At 34.7% G+C, this 24764-nt stretch overlaps 2 protein-coding genes across 2 annotated transcripts; one reads left to right on the top strand and one right to left on the bottom strand.

The window, feature by feature from the left end:
* Positions 1–502: 502 nt before the first annotated feature.
* LOC107058695 (uncharacterized mitochondrial protein AtMg00810-like) lies at positions 503–2087 on the bottom strand. The gene is made up of 2 exons (XM_015304719.1): positions 1750–2087; positions 503–1196 (listed from the first exon to the last, which is right to left on the bottom strand). Exons 1-2 carry the CDS (start codon positions 2085–2087, stop codon positions 503–505), a joined length of 1032 nt encoding a protein of 343 aa, XP_015160205.1.
* Positions 2088–12735: 10648 nt separating this feature from the next.
* On the top strand, positions 12736–14500 carry LOC102598479 (protein NUCLEAR FUSION DEFECTIVE 4-like). The gene has a single exon (XM_006366029.1). It carries the CDS (start codon positions 12736–12738, stop codon positions 14476–14478), a length of 1743 nt encoding a protein of 580 aa, XP_006366091.1. The 3' UTR covers positions 14479–14500.
* The last annotated feature ends 10264 nt before the right edge of the window (positions 14501–24764 follow it).

Here is a 24764-nt window from a genome sequence, read left to right as displayed (position 1 = left end):
GGGACAAGATATGAACTTCAGAGGAACTCGAAGGAGCTGAGTTCTTGAGAGAGGCCATGGATCGATTTCTAGGCATAGTTGAATGAGGGAGATAGAAGGAAGAGTGCATATAAATAGAGAGAGAAAGAAAAGATGAAGGGTTTTGAAAGAAAGGAGGGAAGATAGAAAGGAAAGGGTGAAAAAATGAGTGATTAATTAAAAGACGGTTGCTTATGGAGAATAGAAAAGGGCGGAGTAGCATTAAATAAGGTCTGAAACCAAAACAAACATTAAAATCATAAAAGGGAAATAAATCATATCAATTAAAGCAGGTAATTCCAAGACAATTTCGAAGAAAACAAAATCTTTCCTCAAGCAGGGTGTTTAGTAAAATTCAGCTAATTGATTTTCAGAATCTATGAATTTTAAAGAGAAATCACCATTTTCAACATGATCACGAATAAAATGATGCTTACTGTCAATATACTTGGCCCTAGAATGATGCACAGTATATTTAGAAAGGCTAATTTATAGCGCTAGTATTATCGTAGAAAATAGAAACAACTTCATAAGAAAGATCATAATCAAGTAATTGATGCATCATCCATAGTAGTTGAGTACCAAAACTTCCCATGACTAGATATTCAGATTTAGTAGTGGATAGTGCAAACGAGGTTTGCTTTTTGTTGTGCCAGGAGATCAACGATTGACCCAAAATTTGGCATGTTCCACTTGTACTTTTATGATCATTTTTGTCACCTGCAAAGTCAACATCTGAATAGCCAATCAAATCAAAATGGGATGAGTAAGGATACCAAAGCCCTAAGTCTAAATTTCCAATCAAATAGCGAATAATTCGTTTTACTATAGTAAGATGTGACTCTTTTTGAGCAGATTGAAACCTCACACACTTGCATACACTATACATGATATCTAGTCGGCTAGCAGTACGATAAAGTAGTGATCCAACCATTCCTCGATACATTTTTGCATCTACATCTTTACTTGGTGCATCTGTTTCAAGGCAAGTGGATGGAATCATTGGAGTGCCAAATGCTTTTCCCTTGTCAAGGCCGAACTTTTTGATCAGTTCCTTTGTATATTTAGTTTGACTGATAAACGCCCCATTTGTTAACTCCTTGATTTGTAGTCCGAGGAAGAATGTGAGTTCTCCCATTAGACTCATTTTGAATTCTCCTTTCATAAGTTTTGCAAAGCTGTCACACAGAGTGGGGTTAGAACTTCCAAAGATAATATCATCAACATATATTTGAACTATAAGAATATATATACCAGATATTTGAATAAAAAGAGTTGTATCAATTTTCTCCCTTTGAAATTTATTTTGAAGTAAAAAGGCACTTAGTCTCTCATACCAGGCTTTGGCAGCCTGTTTGAGACCATAAAATGCTTTGGAAAGTTTGTAAACAAAATCAAGGCAAGAAGGATTTTCAAACCCGGGGGGTTGTTTGACAAAAACTTCTTCTTTTATGAAACCGTTTAAAAAGACACTTTTTACATCCATTTGAAAAGTTTAAAACCCTTAAAAGATACATATGCAAGTAAAATTTGTCAAACCTTGCTAACGGAGCAAAAGTTTAATCGTAATCAGTACCATCCTGTTGGGTGTATCCTTGAACAACCCGTCTTGCTTTGTTACGAATGACTTTTCCATCTTCATTTAGCTTATTTCGAAAGACCCATTTGGTTCCAATTACGGAACAATTTTTTGGTCATTCAGTGAGAGTCCATATTTGATTTGTTTCAAACTGGTCAAGTTCTTCTTTCATTGCTTGTCTCCAGGATTCATCTTCCATTGCCTCATTTATACGCTTAGTTTCAAGTTGAGACACAAGTGCTACAGATGCTTGTTTTCTCAATAAAGCTCTGGTCTGTATTGAGTTGGTTGGTTTACCCATGATGAAGTGATTTGGATAGTTGGCGATGTGTCTCCATTCTTTGGGAGTGCCTGTCTTTTCGATTGGACTAGTCGACGTTGGTTCTGGAGTAGTCGACTCCTCTGTTGTAATTTTCTCATAAGTGTTTGAGAAATTCTCAATGCTCAATATAGGAGTAGTTTCATCATCTGTTGATTCTATTTTCTGCATCCTTGGGTTAGTGTCATCAAAACGACATGACAGATTCTTCAACACTTTTTGTTTATTAAAAACTCAAAATGCACGACTGACTAGTGCATAACCTAAGAATATACCTTCATCACTTATTGGATCAAACTTACTTAGATTTGTCTTACCATTGTTGTGAATAAAGCATTCGCATCCGAAAGGATGAAAATAGCTAATATTTGTCTTCTTACCTCTCCATAGCTCATATGAAGTTTTCTTTAAAATCGGTCTGATAAGGCATCTGTTAAAGATATTTTAAAAATATTGTATGCAGTAATTACTGCTTCAGCCCAGAAGGGATTAGGAAGATTTCGATCAAGAAGCATGGTTCTGGTGTTGTCTTGTAATTAAACGATATTTTCCTTTCTACCACGCCATTTGCTGAGGTGATCTAGGAGATGAATTTTTTTGAGTGAAACCATTTTTATCACAGAATTCCTCAAATGCTTTATTTTCAAATTCTCCACCATAATCTCTATGAATCGTATAGATGAAGTATCCTGCTTCTCTTTGTACTTTTCTACAAAACACTTCAAAGTTAGAGAAAACTTCATTTTTATGAGATAAGAAAATTTTCCAAGTGAATCTTGAAAAGTCATCAACGATGACGAAAGCGTATTTCTTACAACCAATGCTAGCAGTTCGAGTGGGACCAAAAATATCCATATGAAGAAGTTGCAAAGGGTTAGTAGTACTTACAGTATCCTTGATCTTGAATGAAGAACGAGTTTGCTTACCAAGTTTACAGACATCACATATATGGTCCTTTTCGAATTTTAACTTTGGAAGTCCAATGACTAGTTCAAGTCTGCACAATTTTCCTAAGGCATGCATGCTTGCGTGACCAAGTTTTTTGTGCCATAGCCAAGAATCATTAGATACTGCAGTTAGACATGTAAGTGTTGGTAAGTTCACGTTGTTTAGAACATAGATATTATCAACAAGATCTCCAATGATTGTGATGTCCTTAGTCGCATGTCTGATGGTGCAAGTTGTAGCATTGAATGAGACTTTGAATCCAACATCGCATAGTTGATTTATGCTAAGCAAGATGTTTTTAAGTCCTTCCACCAGGTATACTTCTGATAGATCACATGACGAGATAAGAGTGATTGATCCAACTCCTACTACTTCTCTTTTTGCATTGTCACCGAATCGTACATATCCTCCATCGATTTTGTTAAGAGTTTTGAAATTTTCTTTATTTTCGCACATTTGTCTGGAGCATCCACTTTCTATTACCAGCATTCCCTTTTTGTAGGTTCTTTTGGTCTTCTCCTGCAAAACAAGTAGATTAATTTCTTTTAGGTCTCCAAGTATTTTTGGGTCCTTAAGGGTTAGGATTAACAACTTTTGATCTCCAAATCCATTTTACAGAAGAAAATTTCCTACAGTTAAAAGATTTGTGACCAAGGTCAGCACAAGTATAACATGTGAAGTTAACAAAAGTTTCAGCATGATGAACTAGGGAAAAAATTGTTAGATCTAATGGAGCCATAGTTAGGGGAGTTTCTGATGAGGTTAAGATTAGATCTGTTAAATCCAACTAGAGCTATGACTAGGAGATTTTCTGATGCTATTCAGTTTCATCTTTACTTCCTCTAGTTCCTCTTCTAGTAAGTCGACTTCAATTTGACTTTCTTCTAGAAGTATTTGCCGGTCCTTCTTTTCTTGAGCGATTTTGTTGTATTCATCGATTACTTTCTGCAATTCGTCACTAACCATATCCAAGGAATTTTGTAAGTTACTACATTTTGAACAATTGTAAGTTCTTACCTCACTTGTTTCGGCTCTTGCCAAGAAACACATGTTGGCAGTTTCATCATATGATCATCTTCGGATGTTTCTCCTTGTCTCCAAGCCCCGAGACTTGTTGGATCTTTAGTTCTCCGATTTTTTCTCCTTTTTCGTTTCGAACAGTTCTGTTTGATGTGTCCTGGTTTTCCACAATAATAATATCTATCATAATTTCCTTGATATCGTTGTTCTTATAGTTTTATTGAGATCTCTGCCTTCTTTGTCAGAGCATTTGTCTAACTCATCTGTTTATAAGAACCATTCTTTCACTTTGATATTCATCAGCTTCTTCCTCGATTTCAGTTGTTCCAATAGTAAAGGTGACAAGTTTCTTTTTGTCATCTTTATTGTATCTGTTAATATGATTCTTCTCGTATGCCATCAAGTTTCCACGAAGTTCATCATAGGTCATTTTTTGCAGATCTCCATCTTCAAGAATAACAGCTTTAGTTTCCCAAGCCTTGGGAAGACTTCAGATGAGCTTCCTGACTTGTAATCCGTTAGAGTATACCATTTCGAGAGATTTGAGTTCGCAAATAATTTTGCTGAACCTTGAGAACATGTCTTCCACATTCTCATTTTCTTCCATTTTGAATAACTCATATTCGTTGACCAGTGAACTGATCCGAGTTTCTTTAACTTTGTTGGTTCCTTCATACATTACTTAAAGTTTGTCCCATATTTCTTTTGCAGTTTCATATGTTGAGATTTTGTCATATTCTGCTTCGCTGACTGCATAATTCAACAAACTTATAGGTCTAGCGTTAGTTTGAATTACCTCTTGTTGTTCCTTTGTATCATCAAAAGATTCAGGATCGAAAGTTTTGTCGGTACCATCTTTTCCAGCGAGTTCGAGAATAGGCTTTAGACCCTTGTTTATTACAATCCAAGCTTGTAGGTCTTTTGAAGTCACGAATATTCTGAACATATCTTTCCAGTGAGAGTAATGCTGACCGTTGAAGTAGGGTGGCCAGTTTGAGAAATTTCCATCTTGAAGTGGAGCGTTGGCAATCTGATACTTTGCCATGGATCTTTGCTCATGTGTGGTTAAACATTTTTTTTATCTGTGAGACCTTCTTTGATACCAATTGAAAGTAAAGAAGGGGTGAATTAAAATTTCTTCCGTCGACTTCCTGTATTGGTAAGTCAACTTACCTGCAAGTTAGTAACACAACTATAAAGTCATAGTAAATGCAGTAAGTAAACAACGCAGAGAGTTTTATACTGGTTCAGAACACCGATGTGGTGCCTACTTCCAGTCCCCTAGGGTTTCAACGGTTTCCTTAAGAACTAGAAAAGAACTTAGGCAGTACAAGGTATTTCTACTGTAAATCCTGTCTGATGTGCAAATCAGAACTTCTAGTTTGACACAACCTCTACTCGTATAACCTACACTCATTTTCTTCTTTCTCTTTTGTTTTTCAGTTGTATACTCATAAGAATACAATGCTTTTATGAAAGACAACATAATACAACTTTACAAGTTCAAGTGAAGTGCGTACTTCACAACTAATGTAAAGGCAGGCTTACATAGATAGGTATATGCTCTTGAAAGGAAAACCCAAGGGTATTTCAATCAAGGATATTGATGGATTCCTTGATTGAGGCATTTTGTTGATCCATGTCCATATTGAATATGTGCATGGTAAAATCACTTTCCTTTATTGGGGTGATTTGCTGATCCATGTCCATATTAGATATTTGCATGGTAAAATCACTTCTACTTCCTTCTTGTGATGATCTTCTAGATTCTTGACTTAATTGTCTCTTGTGATTGCTGATCTTCAGATTTCATTCAAGATAGCCTTGGACCCGTTCTTCTTTCTTCAGGCAGCTTTGCTTGATTCTTGGATTAGATTACTAATCTTCAGACTTGATTATAAATCAAGGTGGGCTTGATTTAATTGGTGCAGGGCTGTGCAAATCTATATCCCTTTGATTAAGGGATCATGTCTCTTTTCCTTCTTAGTGATGCGTGCTTGGTTCCTTTCCTTCTGGATTTCTTTGCCTGTGAAGATCCTGATTAATTATATTGAGATTCATCTCAGAGGAAGAACAAAGCTAACTTAATTCTTCGATATTTTAAGATATATAGTACTAGTAAGACAAGAGAAATTAAGAATTCAAAAAAGTCACAAATTATTATAACATGATACAAAAGAGTAGAGGCGGACCCCATACATCAGAGTGAACTAACTCACTTATATGAACCTTACGCGATGCAAATTTGAATTAATTGAAGGACCTAATATATTTATCAGATAACAAATAAAAAATAAACAAAAGATGAATACCACCTAAAAACTTTAAAAACTCCTCAGGCCCATCTATCTTTCTAAGGCGTTAATATCTTGAAAGGTCACTCAACTATGGAAAATTATCTAGTTAAGACATTAAATTTTATTTTATATCACTAAAATCACTCAACTTAATACTTTTAAGTTTTATCTTTTATAATCATTAAATTACATTTGTCATTCAAATAAATTTAACATGATAAATTAAATTATTTTTATGCCATGCAATCATGGACCCCACAACTAAATAAAATAATATTTTTTTTATTTTAATATCGTATAATCATGGACCATAACTAGCCTAAGCTATCTCAGCCAACAAACAAGGATTCGACAAAATGAGAGTTACAAGGTTTAGGCGCTTAAACCTGGAGGAAACAATTATCAGTAGTTGGAAGTGGCGGAATGGAGCTATCCATGTACCCCAGTCGAGCACCACCTAAAGAAAATAAGTGGAACAAGTAAGTAGAGTACAAGGCAACAAAGGAGGTTAATGAAGCATCCCTACCTAGTGAGTAATTCATCCCCCATCACATGGCATTGAGAAGATCAACAAAAAGAGCATAGTCCATTATATCGGAGAACACAACTTACAACAGAGATGTCAGAAACACAAACAAAGGGGAAAGAAATATTGAAGAGAATGAAATACTTACTATTGATATCTAAAATTCAAATTTGTAAGAATATCCACATCATCATGTTGATGATCCATAGTAAGAGGAGGCAGAATCTTTTGTTCAACCATAGTGAGAACATTACTCAGATTGCAAGGGTATGCTGGAAAGAAGCGAGGAGTTGGAATTAGGAAATGAAGAGATCGATGCGGTTTAGGGAACCCTACCTTCTAGGCATATGTTTAAGGGATGGGAATCTGATGGGCTGGACTCATATGCCCTTGTTTTTTTTATCTTCTTTGTTTCGTTTAGTGTATTTGGGCAATAGGCTCAATTAGACAGAAAAAAATAAAACAAATATATAATCATGGACCCACAAATAAATAAAATTATAAAATTATTCATTTTATGCCTTCTCCTCTTATTGGTATGATTCTCTTTTTGCAATAAAATCATTAAAAAAATTTGGACTATTACACACAATCAAAATTTCTAATTTATCAACAACATTTGCAAAGTTTCTAACTAACATTGAAAATAAAATAAAGGATGAACTCATTGGTGGCCACCTAAAGTTGGCACTAAGTTTCTCATAGACACTTCAACTGGGCTTTGTTTATTTTAGATACCTTATGTAGAGTCCCGTTATGTCATTTTGATACATTTTTTTTGACAATCACCAGATTACACAAATCTGTGTAATATACTCGCCGATGATGTGTCAAATTGACGAATCAAACGAAGACATGTGATATATATATAATTTCAAAAAAAATATTTCATCACCCTATGCCCAACCCAGTCGCCATCTTCACCCCACCCAACCTAGTCGTCCTCTCCACCCCCACCCACCCCAACCCCAACGGCTCCTCCTCCCCACAAACCTCCAGATGTTGCTCTCCTCCTCCCCACAAACCTCCAGATGTTTCTCTCCTCCTCCACTAGACTTGATTCAGATGTCAACAAGCAAAATAATGGATTTAAACGCAGCACCAAGAGAACTGGGGATCGTATGATGTTACAATATTCTAACTGATCTAGAATTTTAATTATTATATATCATTTCTGTCCTTTTAGAGAGACCATAAAGCAATGTTTCTCAATGCAAACCTCTTTATCAGAAAAAAGAAATGGTCGGCCAAAAAATTAAATATTGTGTATTTTGAATTGAATTATGGATAAAAAATAAATTTAATTCTCAAGGAAAAAGAAGAAGAAGAAAAAGAAATCAAGTAGTATAGTACCCAACAAAAAAATTCTAATTTTTTTAATAATCATGTGATGGTTAGGGTTGATGGAAAGTGGCAGAGAGAACTTGAGGAGGAAGCACGAGAAAAAGAAAATTTACGATAGATGATGGAAGGAGAGAGAAAAGTGAGGAAGAAGAAGGGAAAAAATAATTAATTCACCAAAAAAACTTCTCAAATGCACTCAGAGTTTGTGTCGCACAAGTATAATGTTGAGTCAGTCAAAGGTGTCAAAATAATACAATAGAAATTTAGTATTGATGAACAAGGCTACTTGAGGTGTGTAAGTGAAAATTAATGCCAACTTTAAAGGACTATTGATGGATTAGGCCTAAAATAAAAGAGAAATAATTATTAAATTCAAGGGCAGTTATAATGATTTCCCCCGACTTAGAATAAATACTAATATTCATGTGAACTAAAAACAAACAAAATGGCCTAAACCTATTTCTTTATTTCTTGTGGAGAAATGAAGAAAGAAGTAGAAGAAGCCGCAGATTTAGTAGGAGAAATATGGTTTTAGTTTTTTTAGGAGATGACAATTTGTGGGTTGGTGTATATATTAATAATTATATTTTATAATTTTATTTATTTTTGGGGTCATATCAGGTCGAGGTGTGTCAGCCGACACTGCTTTGTTGAAATTTTCCTTTACTATAATATAAATAACCTGAGAAAACAGAACTTAACCTCTATTAAAATAAATCATAATACATGTACTAACAACTAATCTTGGCCTGTTGGTTGGACGCATGACACTTGTAGTAGGAGCTCAGGTTCTACATTGGTGACCACAATTTTATACGTTTTTTTTTTCCAGCGTTTTAGTTCTACTTGGAATTTCTAGAATTTATTCATTATTTTATTATGAACTTAATTTTATGAAAATTTATAGCAGAAAGTTGTAGTAGTTTACTTGATTTATGTTTATTAGTATGTTTTAATTAGTTTTTATTAATATAATGTGGTTATATATTTTTTTAAATAACAATATCGCTTATCAAAATTCTGTATACACCACTAGTCATTATTACATGGAATAAAAAATATTTTACTTTACCATGTCAGGTAAGTTAATTTCATTGAAAAATATAATTTAATGATTTTAGAAGATAAAAGTTTTAAGTTGAGAGATTTTAGTGATACAAAATAAAGTTCAATTATTTTACGAGATAATTTTTCATAGTTCAGTAACCTTTTAAGATATTAACTCCATAAACCTAAGCATAAACTATTAACTTGATATGTACTATTTATTATCCTGACTTTTAACTAATTACTACTATCTTTTCAGCCAGCTCGAAATTGTATATGAACCTCAATGTGGTAATTCAAAACTTTGGATTTATTGAACATCAATAACGATTATTTTATATTATCAGCCTCTTTTTTCCTCTTATCTTTTAATGGTGAAATATTAATGATTAAGTTAAATATTGTTGAAGAAATCACACCAAGACCTCTTGTGTTGCCGTAGCAATGACTGAATATTTTGTTGAAAAAAAGTGCTAGTCCTCGTCCTAGCTTGCCGCCGGCCCGCTTATGCGTACTTAATTTTTGCAAGTCAATTTATGTCCATTAATTATTTGTTTTAATACTACTTTTAAATTGTTATTATATGATAAATAATTAGATTTTAATATATTCCTATTTTTTGAATATTAAACTTTTTTGGTGGGTTATAATAAAAGATTTTATTCAACCAAGTATTGCAATTTACAAAGACTGATGACTCCTTTGTGTCACAGACTTAGAATTTAGCTAAAACTTAATGCGGTACTTGACAACTTACTCACTAATCTTTCAAGATCTTGTAACCTTTACTAAGCCTTTAAAAGTAAAATCGCTAAGAGAATATAAAGAAATACTTAGAAAGACTTGGAAAGTTTTGGAAGAAGACTATGTTAATTGGATAATGTTTTACAGCTTGAGTGATGTCTTACAAATGAATGCCCCATCTATTTATACTACAACCTAGGGTCTAGAGTGCAAGTAAAAATTATTTGGCAAGTCCCTATAATATTTGTATTTTGGTCTCATTCTAGAATTCTCTACATATTCTAGGAAATTCTAAAGCCTTCTTGAAAATATCTAGGGGGTTCTAGAGTTCTCCAGAAGCCTCTCCTCAACTCTAGATTCTTTTCCCCTTATTTTGATGCTGAATTTGAACAATGAAGTGGTGGGACATGACATTAGGCTCAAGGGTCAGTTAGCACAGAAATTCACCAAGCAATACTGCTACCTATTGAACTTATTTATAAAACACCACTATGGGATAATTACCGTACCTAATCTAGTTTCAAACGAGCCCGTAGATATATAAATTTTATATATCTAAATAAACAATACATATACATATTTAGAGTATGCTTGACATTACTACTAAAAATAGATTTTCAGAAAAGTGTTTTTGAAAAAACTTATAATTTGTGTTTGACTAATTCATTTGAAAAGTACATTTAATAAACAAATTGTGTTTGACTAATTTTTTTAAAAAGTACTTTTGAGAATCAAATTAGGAAAAAGGGAAAGTATCAATGCACTTTTAATATTAAGATTATTTTATAGAGATAAAGTATTTTAAATATCTATTACAAAATTTTTATTTTCATTAAGTTAAAATGTACATATTAAAAATTTCAACAAATATTATATATAGATGAATAAAATATAAATTAAATATCGATATAATATTAACATGATAATTTAAATATAATTAAAAAAATCAAGCAAAATAAATTTAAAAACTATTTCACAAATAAAATTACTACATAGATAAAATTCACAGCAAATATAAACAAGTATCATGAATATATTGGTAAATATGTATATATGACAATAAATAATTTTTGTTTCTGTTTTTTTAAGAAGTAGACATATTTAGTTTCTTCCTAACAATTGAAAAACTCCTTTTGCTTCAATTTATAAGCAACATTATTGATTAGTCAAATATCTTATTTTAAAAAAAAATGTTTTTTTTTCAATATAAGTGATTTTGGGCTCCCAATAATGAAGGTATTTATATATCTTATATATTGTCATATTAACAAATAAATTTGATGGTACGTGCATGTAAGTTTCCCTATACATATATACTCCATCTTTCTCAATTGATGTGACTTACTTTCTTTTTTTGTAAGTTCCAAAAAGAATTACACATTTCTATATTAAGTAACAATTTAACTATAAAATATTTATTTTACTCTTAATGAAATGATTTATAGCCACATAAATTTCTATCATTCATTTTGGACTACAAGTTTTAATTATTTCTTAAATTCCGTGCCGAGTCAAACTATCTCACATAAAATGAGACAGAGGGAGTACTAATCAAAATGAAATGTGAAAAAGGAAAAGAAAGAGGAAGGGGAAGGGGAAGGGTGAAATAGAAACAGCCCAAGAGTAAATAACGGTAAGTCGACCCTTACGTTGAATTTACGGTTCATACTTCCCTATCGATATTTTAGGCGTATAAAATGTTAAATTTTTTATAATTAATTCAATAAAATATATATAATTATTTTCTCCTCCAATCCCTTGTATCTTCCATAATCAAGCTTTCATTATACGTGCATGGCTGCAAATACCTCTATGCTGCCTAATTATATTGTTTTACTCAATTATCTGACGATATCCATTTTTGAAAACGCTGATTACCTTCCATAATTTTATCAAGAAATGCATGGTACGTACGTTCATTCAAATTTCTTCCATTCATGAAATTAAAATCGTTTAATTAGCTTTTTGCAATTGGGATTATCATGGAATAAGCCTACAACTTAAAATCTTGTCTGATCTTACAATGTATTTGTTTATATTATTATGAGAATAAATGACTCTAGATCAAAACTTCATATAATCGTGTAAGTGCGTTGTATGAGTGAAAAATCCAACGTTAGGATATTATAGATAGAATAATTGTGATTGACGCATAAATGAGAGGGCTTAAATGTCTTTTTGGGAAATAATTATTTTTTTCAACCTAGAAAAGGCTTAATTGGCTTAGATTAGTTCCATGATTATTTTAGGAAATACCTGTTGTTTCAATTTGGTAAAGGTAGTCCGTCGGTAACTCTATCCACCAAAATTTTGCTCGTTTGGCCATATATAGTTTTCATACTGAAAATTTATGTTTTCCAGGAAAACACAAGGTAAAGAATGAGATATTTGATAAACTTTCTAGTAAGAAAGGAGCTGTGAAGTCCAATTAATTAATCCAGGAAGCTGATGCCAAGCACACCAGAAAACTATTAAGTTACTAATTTGGTGAGTGATTGTAATTAATCATATTTAGTATGAGGAACATGCCATATCTTGCATTTGTAGTTAACATAAAGTAATTTGTTTAATCTACTTTTCTTTTTAGTCCATTTTAAGAAAAATGACTCATAACTTCTTAATTCCAGCTTTTCACTTGATATGTTTAAGATCACAAGATTAAAGAGTATTTTAGTATATATCTTGAAACGGAGGGAGTACAATATGTACCTTTAATCTTGTGGTATTGAACATGCACGTGAGATGTTGGAAGTAAAGAGTTGTCATATAAGGAAAAAAACATTATTTTTGAAACAGATTAAAAGGGAAACATAGTATATATATATTCTATAATCACAAAAGTCATGGCAGCTAAGATTGTGACACTGTTTGTTGAATTTTCAGACAAGTAGATATGGTTGAGACGCAAGGGGGTGGTGGAGATGGAGGTGTCCAATTTGTGTTACATGTGCTTCGAGGACGATGGTTCTCACTTTTTGCCTCGTTCCTTATTATGTCTGGAGCAGGGGCTACTTACCTTTTCGGGGTATACTCCCAGGAAATAAAAAACACTCTTGGATATGATCAGACAACACTTGTTCTCTTGGGTTTCTTCAAGGATTTGGGAGCTAACGTTGGAGTTCTCTCTGGTCTAATAGCGGAGGTAAGTCCAACATGGTTCGTGCTGCTAGTTGGTGCGGCTATGAACTTTACAGGCTACTTTATGATATGGCTTTCTGTTATTGGCAAGATTTCCAAGCCAAAAGTTTGGCAAATGTGCATATACATATGCCTTGGAGCCAATTCTCAGAATTTTGCAAATACAGGAGCTCTTGTAACCTCTGTTAGGAACTTCCCTGAGAGTAGAGGTAACATGATAGGTCTTTTAAAAGGATTTACAGGGCTAAGTGGAGCTATAATGACACAACTATATTTGGCTGTCTATGGAAATGATGCTCAATCTCTTATCCTCCTTATTGCCTGGATGCCAGCTGCATTATCACTCATTTTTGTTTATACCATTCGACAAATGAAAGTCGTTAGGCAACCAAATCAGCAAACTGTTTTTTTCCACTGCTTGTTAATATCAATTGTCCTCGCATTGTTTCTTATGGTCACCACACTTCTCGAGAAAGCAATATCGTTTTCTCATGCTGCATATGTTGTAGCCGCCACTGTCTCTTGTGCTTTACTTTTCTCCCCTCTTTTAGTTTTCATTAGAGAGGAGTTAGCTATCTGGCGTCAAATGAAACAGAATAACGGAGGAGTTGCAAACACAATCGTGGAAAATCCACCACCAACCGAAATCCCACAGCCACAAAAAGATCAAGTCAACTCTAAGACGTCAACATCTTCATGTTTTTCAAAAATATTCTTCGAAAAACCAGCAAGAGGCGAAGATTATACCATCTTACAAGCACTTCTAAGTACTGATATGTTGATTCTGTTCGTGGCTACATTATGTGGACTTGGATCAAGCCTAACTGCAGTTGATAACATGGGTCAGATAGGTGGTTCTTTAGGATATCCAAAAACTACAGTGAAATCCTTCTTGTCACTTCTCAGCATATGGAATTTTTTCGGCAGAATTTTCTCAGGATTCGTGTCTGAAAGCCTGCTAGTCAGGTACAAATTTCCTCGGACTCTGATGATGACATTAGTCCTTCTTCTGTCATGCATCGGCCTACTTCTAATCGCTTTTCCATTCCCCGGTTCACTATATGTGGCGTCTATAATTATCGGTTTCTCATTTGGTGCTCAATTGCCATTACTTTTCACAATCATTTCTGAGCTGTTTGGGTTAAAGTACTATTCAACATTGTTCAATTGTGGACAATTGGCTAGCCCTCTTGGCTCATACATTCTGAATGTGAAAGTTACTGGACCACTTTGTGATAGAGAGGCATTGAAGGATCTTGAGAAAAAAGGTTTGACTAGAGCATCTGTCAAGGAGCTAACGTGTATTGGTAACCAATGTTATCAACTACCTTTCATTATCCTGGCTTGTGTCACATTCTTTGGAGCTATGGCCTCATTGATTTTGGTTGCAAGAACTAGACAGTTTTACAAAGGAGATATATACAAGAAGTTTAAAGAACAACCAAATACACCTGATACAGAAATGGCTTCTTCAAACACTACTAATAAGACAATCTGAGCTACCCATCAACAAAACAAGGGATTATTAACACACCTCTAATATGCCCTGGTTTGAAATTTTTTAACACTCTTTTCTGTATATTATATTATCATCAACTCTTTACCCCTATTTTGAGGTGGTGTTTAATCATTTACCCTCAAATTTGATGTTTTTTTCCGCTCCTATTACTTATTTGATGAAAAATTGTGGGTCAATGTATTTGTGTAGTATCTATTCGCTCCGCATAAGTTTGAAATTTTTTGCCTCAGCTCAGTCGACATAAGTTATGCAAGAATCGACTTATGCCTATGAAACTAAGCTTTTGTCTTGCTTGACAATCAACATATATATCATGTACGAACTAAGTTACACCTTTTGCGGCATAACTAATGGATTCTGAATTGAACTTATGCTTTAATCGTCATAAGTTCTGTACGAATTAAGAGACATAACTTTTAAGATATTATGATATGAAAAGACATAATTGGTGTGTCGGCAGAGGAACTTCTAGGAAGGGGAACATTAATCTATCAAGGAGCTGAAAATTTGGAAGTTTTACTCCATACTCCAACTATGACCTCATAGATGGGGCTATGATTCTTCTTATCCATGAAATTAGCAAACAAAAAACATGTATCATCAACGGAAGAAAAAGAAGACAAAAACTATCTCATCCACGTACAAATAGAGATAGTTTTCATAACAATTTCTCACAAGATTATCTATTTATATTGTAAACAAATTTTAAATTATACATTTAAAAAAAAATTATTAATGACAAATCAAAATTCATTTATGTGCATACATAATAGAGGATGGAGATAAACATAAATACATAAACGTTCCCTTCTAACTTAGCTTTAGCATTTTCTTTTATGCCTTCCAACTTCGGATGTGCGTGCACAAAAACACTTTTAAACTTATATAAAGTTGAACAAATACACATACGTCTACATGACAATTCGCGTGAGATACACTCGAACTGAGTAGTATTATGTCATGTAAGACACATATTGTCACGACCCGAGAGCACCCCCTAGTCGTAACACGGCGTATTCGACCTCGAAGAGGTCTTATACAAGCCCTTAGCATATCATGAACATTAAAGCATATGAAAATAGCAGAAAATTTAAAACTTTTCTTTACAATCGAAGACTTTATAAAATAAGAGAGAGCCTATGACACTATGTCTCAAACCATCTATAACATTAGACTTAAATATCTTTTAATACAACTTAGGGACACGGCCCTTACATAAATCTAAAAACATAATAATAAACACGTAAGTGAACAAGGTGGGTTCGTCCTCGAAACTATGAGGACTCCCCCAAGTATTCATTCCCAAGCTCCTTAGAAAACCTATCTTCCAAGTATAAGACACCACATCTCCAAGCCCTACACTTTGTAACAAATGTAGAAGAAGAGGTTAGCACAAAAGTACTAAGTATGGAAGCCATGCATAAAAACCATTAAAACATGCTTATAAGGGACATTTAGTTGAAATCATGCTTTATGCACTTTTGAATATCATCTTGAAAGAGTTGAAGAATCATAAGTCATAAACAACTCACATATAGTTCATCAAAGCACAAAGGGTAATAAACATCACCATAGGCATGTCTCTAATCATAGTCATAGTGCACATATCATCTATTACAAGACACACCACGCATGCATAGTCAATATCAAGACAATAACATCATAATGGAACAAACAACATAAGTAACCCTAAGTTCTACTTGTGTAATGCATAGATAGGGTCCGCAGTCCTATCTACACTAAGTATCACCTTTAGGCCACCATGATCATACTTAACATAAGTTCATACCAACATAAGCCAATATCAAATTCATACTCATTTCATAGTAAAGTCACTACTTTAGTAACCCCTAGGGAACACTTGTGCAATGTGTGATTAGCATCCCATAATACTAACCTCACTAAGCACTCCTATAGGGCTACCTTAGTCATGCACTTTTACCTTTAGACCTCATTATAAACAATAGTCATAAGTAGAGAACCAATCATGTGTACCATTTGAATATAAAGACAAGTCACTCATAGCAACCATTCATTCAATATACATGCATGCATTCATGTCATAACAATATGTAAAGGAACCATCTATCACATGCTACCAAGTCTACTAGTGCAATGTATAAGTGAAGTCCCATACCCCCACTCCTACTTAGCAAACTTACCAAGAAGTTATAGAGAAGTTCATGCTTCATTCATTATCTTATTATTTAGGGAAGAATAACCTTAAACGACATAGACCATAGTCCATGTGAGCTACATGGAATCCGGTGTTCTACTCTCACACCGAAAAGAGAGTGTTCTACTTGCCAAGGTAGAACCATCATAATAGCTTCTAGGTGGATCCACTAGCTAATACCTATGTGGGCAAACATAGTTATGGAACAAGGAGATTTCTACCTAGAAAACCCCGGACTTTGCTAAAACATAGAAGGGTTTTCCCATCTCATGAGACAACATATATATTGGAACCCGGACTTGCTAAACGTAGAAGGAACCCCATATGGGAAGCCGAACTTGCTAAGCGTAAAAGCTTCTATCTCATTTTCATGTTCACTCGGTGCTAAGTACAATTCCTTTTTAAAGTAGTATTAAGCCTTTACTTACAATTTAATTCAATAAGGAATGCATTAGGGACTCAACCCATCATTTATCATATAGCTCAAAGGTTTCAAAGATGAGAATAACCTTTCATCATAGAACTAACAACATGTGAGAATGTTCATTCAATTCATATTCATATAGTGTTTATGATAATTACCTTTTATTCAACATATCAACACTACCATAATCATAACATAACATTCATACTCACATCCTAGCATACATAGTCATATATTCATGGTCATGTACATTTCATGCATAATAGTATGTAAAGGTGCATTTGAGAATTAGCCTTTCAATTGACACCATAGACATATCATATGCATATTTATGCATGGAATGTGTGTGTGCATGATTGTCCTCACAATAGCACAACAACAACAACATTAACATCATAGACACCTCCCTTGTCAAAGGGGTCATAACATATACATAATATCCCAACTCATGCACACTTCACATATATTGCATTTAAGGATCTTAGACCATGTAAACCACCTATCTAACATTCATACAATAGACAAGGATACATTCATCATTCAAGTAGGTCATTCATGGCATGTATAGAATCATATATCCATATAGGGGATTATGTGGGTAGGGTCCTTCCACAATAGCACCTCATACAATTCAACATATAGACCATACCATGTTCATAACATATCATTCATATTCATAATGTATCATATTTAGTCATATCTAGGGTTGCAGGGAAGAGGGACCTTGTCTCAACACTACAATTCATACTAACAAGTAAGCACCTCCACCATAAGTGGATCAAACCATTCATTCTAAGGATATATAATAAGTAATATCTCCCCCATATGTGGATCAAACCATTCATTCAAAGGATATATAATAAGTAACATCTCCCCCACAAGTGGATCAACAATTCAATAGAAGGCTACTTACTAATTGAAAATCTTCATTCATAGCCATCAAGGTTTTCTTCAAGAGTCAACCCTATTTTCTTGATATTCAAACATCATATAGGATAACCTCATAATACAATAATGAATTTCATGATAACATACTATATTCTCATCCTTTAATCATTATTCAACACAAGCTAGGGTTTAGAATTGAGAAAGAAAAGGGAAATCATGGGTCTTGTGGGGAATTATTCAAAAAACCATAAGTATTACATGAATTCACCCACAAACATTCATATATAATTATAAATAACCATTATAGATCAATGAAATCGATTTTAGAAAGAGACCCACGAATTTGATTGAAAACCTAGAAATTGGGGATCTTTGAAAACATAGTTGAAAGGGCTTCTTGGTGATAGCTAACCAAGAATAAAGGACTCCCCATACCTTAGCCTTAGAATCCCACAAATTTCGTGATGAAAAGCTTCCATTTCCTTGCCCTAGCTGATTTGCTTCTATGTTCTTCAATGGAGGTTTTTGAGAGAGAAGATTTTTGGGAGGGAAAAGGAGTTGGGCTTTTATTTGGGTGTTGGAATAATTGATTTAATTGGGTGAGTTTTGGGGTTAAAATGACTTAAATAGGGGTCCTAGGCTTGGGAAAAATGAGATATCCTTGAGTTAAAACAATTGGGAAAAGACCCAATAAGTTAATTGCTGGAAACAGCCAAAATGGCATCACTGAATCCTTCACGGACCGTGATCATCACCACGGGTCGTGAAGATTTTCAGCCTGACAGTGCTTTACTATTTCGGCCATAACTTTTTACTTCGAGATCGGAATTGGGAAAATTCGACGGCGTTGGAAAGAGGACTCAGAGACCTTTAATTCTATAGGTCATGGCACACCTAATTAGTTTTGATCTAGGAGATATAACCATTTGAAGTTGACCCTATACTCTAAGTCTAATGGAAAGCCCTTCACGTGAGGCTCCACGAGCCGTGGTGCCTCTCGTGGTCATGATATAGTATCTAGGAAACCTTCCCCTTAACCCCACGAGCCTTCCCAAGAGCCGTGGTCATCACCACAAGCCGTGAAGTGGCTCGTGTGGAGGGGCTGTTTTTGGGCATCCTTTGTTTAGCCACTGCCTAGCCTACCACGAGCCACACCACGATCCGTGGTCCTCACCACGAGTCGTGGTCGTGGTCGTAGAAGGTGAGGCAGTGTCATTGATAGAGTGGACTTCCCTAGTCCTCTTCCTTGGCTCTAACCCTCAAACTTAGCCATCACTTAGTCTACTAGTTTACGGACGTCAAGGTCGTTTCTTGACGTTTGACCTCTAAAATCACCAAACTAGCTTTAATAGCCATATTTCATCATTTAAACAAGTTTTCAACTATAAACTAACATGCGAGTCTCTAGTTCAACCTACTAAATTTAGTCGAGCCTTAGCTAAGTCTTACTAGTTCGTACAGGGTGTTACAATATCCCTTCCTTGGGAACATTCGTCCCCGAATGACACTTAAAACATCATAAGGAGTCAATTAATCACACTAGCAGCCCAACAAGCATGTAATCAACGATATGATGTACAACTCAAAAATACACCAAACACAAAGAGCATCATTTTCCAAAGGAGGAACTTAAACTCCAATTCAACATAGTCAATGAAAACGTAAGGAAGTAGGAACTACTTCTACCACTCATTACGTACCAACACCAACATTTCTCATGTTCATAGGAGGAACTACCTTCTCCTAGTCATTACATGGTCCATACATCATTAAGCACATTATGCAATTTACTTCCGAAAAGCATTTCATTCAAGGAGGAACTTCTCAACTCCAAGCTAAAACATGATCATATCTTATTTTCATGAAGCACAATAGATCTCATATAACCAATGCACTACTTAGGAGAAAGTCTCCATTTAAACATATTTCACACAACATGAGAAACTAGGGACAACCTCTACAAACTCAACATGCATGCAACTTAGACATATTTCATTTTATTGGAGGAATTTCCTTCTCCAACTCAAATCATGCTTATCATAACATCTTAAGTCAACTATGCAATTACTTCTTAAAAGTACTTTTAAACCATCCACCTCATGAATCATGTAGGCTACTTACTCTAATTGCCTATTTACATAAGGAATATGAGACATAAAACCTCATTTTATCTCAAAACATGAATATTCAAGGCATATCCATCATAAGGAAATCATGAGAATATAAAAATCACACATGGCACAATGTTAGCTAGGCACACCATCTCCTCCTTGGGAGTGAGCCTTCACCAACACTTCCAAACAATACCAATCACATACTCATAGGAGGAACTATCATTTCCCCCACTATAAGCAAGATCAATACAACATTATGAGCCAATGTGCCATTTCCACAAAAACATAACAAGCATGTTCATCTCATCATCTCACGAAGTCAAATATGCAATCACCATACTAAGATGCACAACAACATGAGAAATATGTAAATCATGAGAAATCCATTTTTTTTCTTCAAAATAATAATCTTTCAAAAGCATGCCTAACATAAGGAGATCATGGAAAATTCTAATACACTCATGAATCCTAAACATAAAACAAGCCCATAAAGGAACTCTTGGTACTCAAGCTAGAATAGAAATAGGAGAAGGGATGAGGATTTTGGGACTCTCAGTCAAAATTGCTATCTAACCACATGATCTCCCTGGAGTAAGCCCCCTTTTTTACAAAAAACCTCAAATACTACTCCTTTCGAACTACCCTAAGCTTTGCCAAGACTCATTAAAACCTTATCGGGCTCTAAAACTAATAGAGGTCTACTAATCATGTATCTAAACCCTACCAAGTTTAGCAAAAGTAACTCTATGGCACAAGGAAATTATAGGACATACATAACATCCAAGACTCCACAATCATTAAATGAGTCAAAGAGAACTAATCACTTTAAGTTAGAGGAGGAATAGAAGGGAACATAAGGATATTGGGACATCTTATTGGCCCTTGACCTCCCAATTAAGCACCTTTCACAAAGACCCCTACTAAAATACCATTCCTCATATTCACATGGTAGCACTTCCTTACTCTCCTACCTCTTAACTTATAGGTCTAAGATCCCAATTGGCACTTCCACATAAGAGAGGTTCTTATTAAGGCACTCTTGATCACTAGCAATTTACCACCATCACTCCAAGTCTCATGGAATCTACCAACCGGAAATAAACTCCTCAAACTCACTACACTCCATAAGGGAAGTATTTCAAGTAAATCCAAACATGAACATCTAAAATACTTAACTTCTCATATCCATCACCCAAAGTGGTTCTCTAAATGGAGAATTTCAAGCAAGCTCAATTTATGAATATCAATGACACTCAATAACATTACCATCTAAGCACATTATCCGTCACTTAGGGTAAGCCTAAACAAACTCTTTACAACATCATTCCCTTAAACAATGTAATTCTAAACCATTGAGGATTTCCCCTCTACCCTCTTAAGAAGAGTTTACTCACTCAACATCTTTAGGCACCACTTAAGCACCACTATTCATCAAAATCCATCACATAATAAAATTCATAAGGACTAAGTTGGGTTCTACTAATCAACCACATATGGTCATAACTAAACCCATGAATACTAAGGATAACCCAAAACTTCACCATATCCTATTTATCATGTCATAAAAGACAAGTAGTTCCGGATAAGTCCTACAAGGTTCATCACCTTAGGTACCTCATCTATAGTCTCTAAAGGATCTCCTTCCCTTAGGTCCATAGAAATTCCGGATTCTAATAAAGCATAAAACACATATTAGGACCCTTAAGATCCACTACCACTTACTCTAGAGACTTAGGGTTGGACATCCTCTCTTGGTTAACCCTTAGGGGAAACTTAGAAGAGTTTTGACCAAGTAACCATTTTCTCTTTCACTAAAGTTGGATCAAAATAACTCTAGACCATTTCAATCCTTTATCATCACTTTTGGTGGAATCTACCAACCAACCTTGCCTAGGTATTATCTAAGCACCCTACTCAAATGACCATACTTAAGATCAATCTTAAAGGACAACTAACTCTTTTGAAGTTGGTCAACACCTACACTCTTCTCCCTTACTTCAACTAGGTAGTACATGCAACCCTCAAGGTCAACTTTAAAGCACAACATAATCAAAACATGACCTCACAATTACATTGCTAGGTAGTCACACTATCTCCCATCCTTAGGAGTAAGCCTACACAAGTTCTTCTAACCAACATAAAGGCAACTATGAAACATTATTCACACAAAAGGCAACATCACAATCTTTTACCTCAAATCTCACAAGTCACATAGCCATAATTAGTATCACAGACAACCTTTCTCCCTCGCTCCTTGTAACAAAAGCCCTTCAAGTGGTCACAACCTAAAGACCACCGGATAAGGGATAAGAGTGAGAGAGCTTATAGATCTATGGCACGACTTAGAGAATGAAGAAGTGAAGTTTCCTAACATCCTATAGCTTCTTGCTCATAGATGTGTCGCGACTCACACCGATGAACAAGACTCTACTAGACACGGTTTGAGACATCCTAAGACAATTCCAAATCCATATGCTCTGATACCAAGTTTGTCACGACCCGAGAGCACCCCCTAGTCGTAACACGGTGTATTCGACCTCGAAGAGGTCTTATACAAGCCCTTAGCATTTCATGAACATTAAAGCATATGAAAAAAGCAAAAAATTTAAAACTTTTCTTTACAATCGAAGACTTTATAAAATAAGAGAGAGCCTCTGACACTATGTCGCAAACCATCTATAACATTAGACTTAAATATCTTTTAATACAACTTAGGGACACGGCCCTTACATAAATCTAAAAACATAATAATAAACACAAAAGTGAACAAGGTGGGTTCGTCCTCGAAACTATGAGGACTCCCCAAGTCTTCATTCCCAAGCTCCTTAGAAAACCTATATTCCAAGTATAAGACACCACATCTCCAAGACCTACACTTTGTAACAAATGTAGAAGAAGGGGTTAGCACAAAAGTACAAAGTATGAAAGGCATGCATAAAAACCATTAAAACATGCTTAAAAGGGACATTTAGTTGAAATAATGCTTTATGCACTTTTGAACGTCATCTTGAAAGAGTTGAAGAATCATAAGTCATAAACAACTCACATATAGTTTATCAAAGCACAAAGGGTAATAAACATCAACATAGGCATGTATCTAATCATAGTCATAGTGCACATATCATCTATTACAAGACACACCACTCATGCATAGTCAATATCAACACAATAACATCATAATAGAACAACAACTAAAGTAACCCTAAGTTCTACTTGTGTAATGCATAGATGGGGTCCATAGTCCTATCTACACTAAGTATCACCTTCAGGCCACCATGATCATACTTAACATAAGTTCATACCAACATAAGCCAATATCAAATCCATACTCATTTCATAGTAAAGTCACTACTTTAGTAACCCCTAGGGAACACTTGTGCAATGTGTGATTAGCATCCCATAATACTAACCTCACTAAGCACTCCTATAGGGCTACCTTAGTCATGAACTTTATCCTTCAGACCTAATTGTAAACAATAGTCATAAGTAGAGAACCAATCATGTGTACCATTTGAATATAAAGACAAGTCACTCATAGCAACCATTCATTCAATATACATGCATGCATTCATGTCATAACAATATGTAAAGGAACCATCTACCACATGCTACCAAGTCTACTAGTGCAATGTATAAGTGAAGTCCCATACCCCCATTCCTACTTAGCAAACTTACCAAGAAGTTATAGAGAAGTTCATGTTTCATTCATTATCTTATTATTTAGGGAAGAATAACCTTAATCGACATAGACCATAGACCATGTGAGCTACATGGAATCCGGTGTTCTACTCCAACACCGAAAAGTGAGTGTTCTACTTTCCAAGGTAGAACCATCATAATAGCTTCTAGGTGGATCCACTAGCTAATACCTATGTGGGCAAACATAGTTATGGAACAAGGAGATTTCTACTAGAAACCCGGACTTGCTAAACGTAGAAGGTTTCCATCTCATAAGACAACATATATATTGGGAACCCGGACTTGCTAAACGTAGAAGGAACCCATATGGGAAGCCGGACTTGCTAAGCGTAAAAGCTTCCATATCATTTTCAAGTTCACTCGGTGCTAAGTACAATTCCCTTTTAAAGTAGTATTAAGCCTTTACTTACAATTTAATTCAATAAGGAATGCATTAGGGACTCAACCCATCATTTATCATATAGCTCAAAGGTTTCAAAGATGAGAATAACCTTTCATCATAGAACCAACAACATGTGAGAATGTTCATTCATTTCATATTCATATAGTGTTTATGAGAATTACCTTTTATTCAACATATCATCACTACCATAATCATAACATAACATTCATACTCACATCCTAGCATACATAGTCATATATTCATGGTCAAGTACATTTCATGCATAATAGTATGTAAAGGTGCATATGAGAATTAGCCTTTCAATTGACACCATAGACATATCATATTCATATTTATGCTATGGAGTGTGTGTATGTGCATGATTGTCCTCACAATGGCACAACAACAACAACATCAACATCATAGACAACTCCCTTGTCAAGGTGGTAATAACATATACATAATATCCCAACTCATGCACAATTCACATATATTGCATTTAAGGATCTTAGACCATGTAAATCACCCATCTAACATTCATACAATAGACAAGGATACATTCATCATTCAAGTAGGTCATTC

Source organism: Solanum tuberosum, unplaced genomic scaffold, assembly GCF_000226075.1.
Source record: "Solanum tuberosum cultivar DM 1-3 516 R44 unplaced genomic scaffold, SolTub_3.0 scf00598, whole genome shotgun sequence".
NCBI classification, from domain to species: Eukaryota; Viridiplantae; Streptophyta; class Magnoliopsida; order Solanales; family Solanaceae; genus Solanum; species Solanum tuberosum.
Note: the sequence above shows the minus strand (reverse complement) of the source record. Positions and strands in the feature narration are given on the sequence as shown.

What these genes read in the sequence shown, in the direction of transcription:
- LOC107058695 (XM_015304719.1), bottom strand. Translation starts at nt 2,087, where the DNA reads ATGCAGAAAATAGAATCAACAGATGATGAAACTACTCCTATATTGAGC. An exon ending in ATGAAAGAAGAACTTGACCA is followed by an intron (nt 1,197 to 1,749) that starts GTTTGAAACAAA and finishes TCTGTGTGACAG; the next exon opens with CTTTGCAAAACTTATGAAAG.
- LOC102598479 (XM_006366029.1), top strand. Translation starts at nt 12,736, where the DNA reads ATGGTTGAGACGCAAGGGGGTGGTGGAGATGGAGGTGTCCAATTTGTG.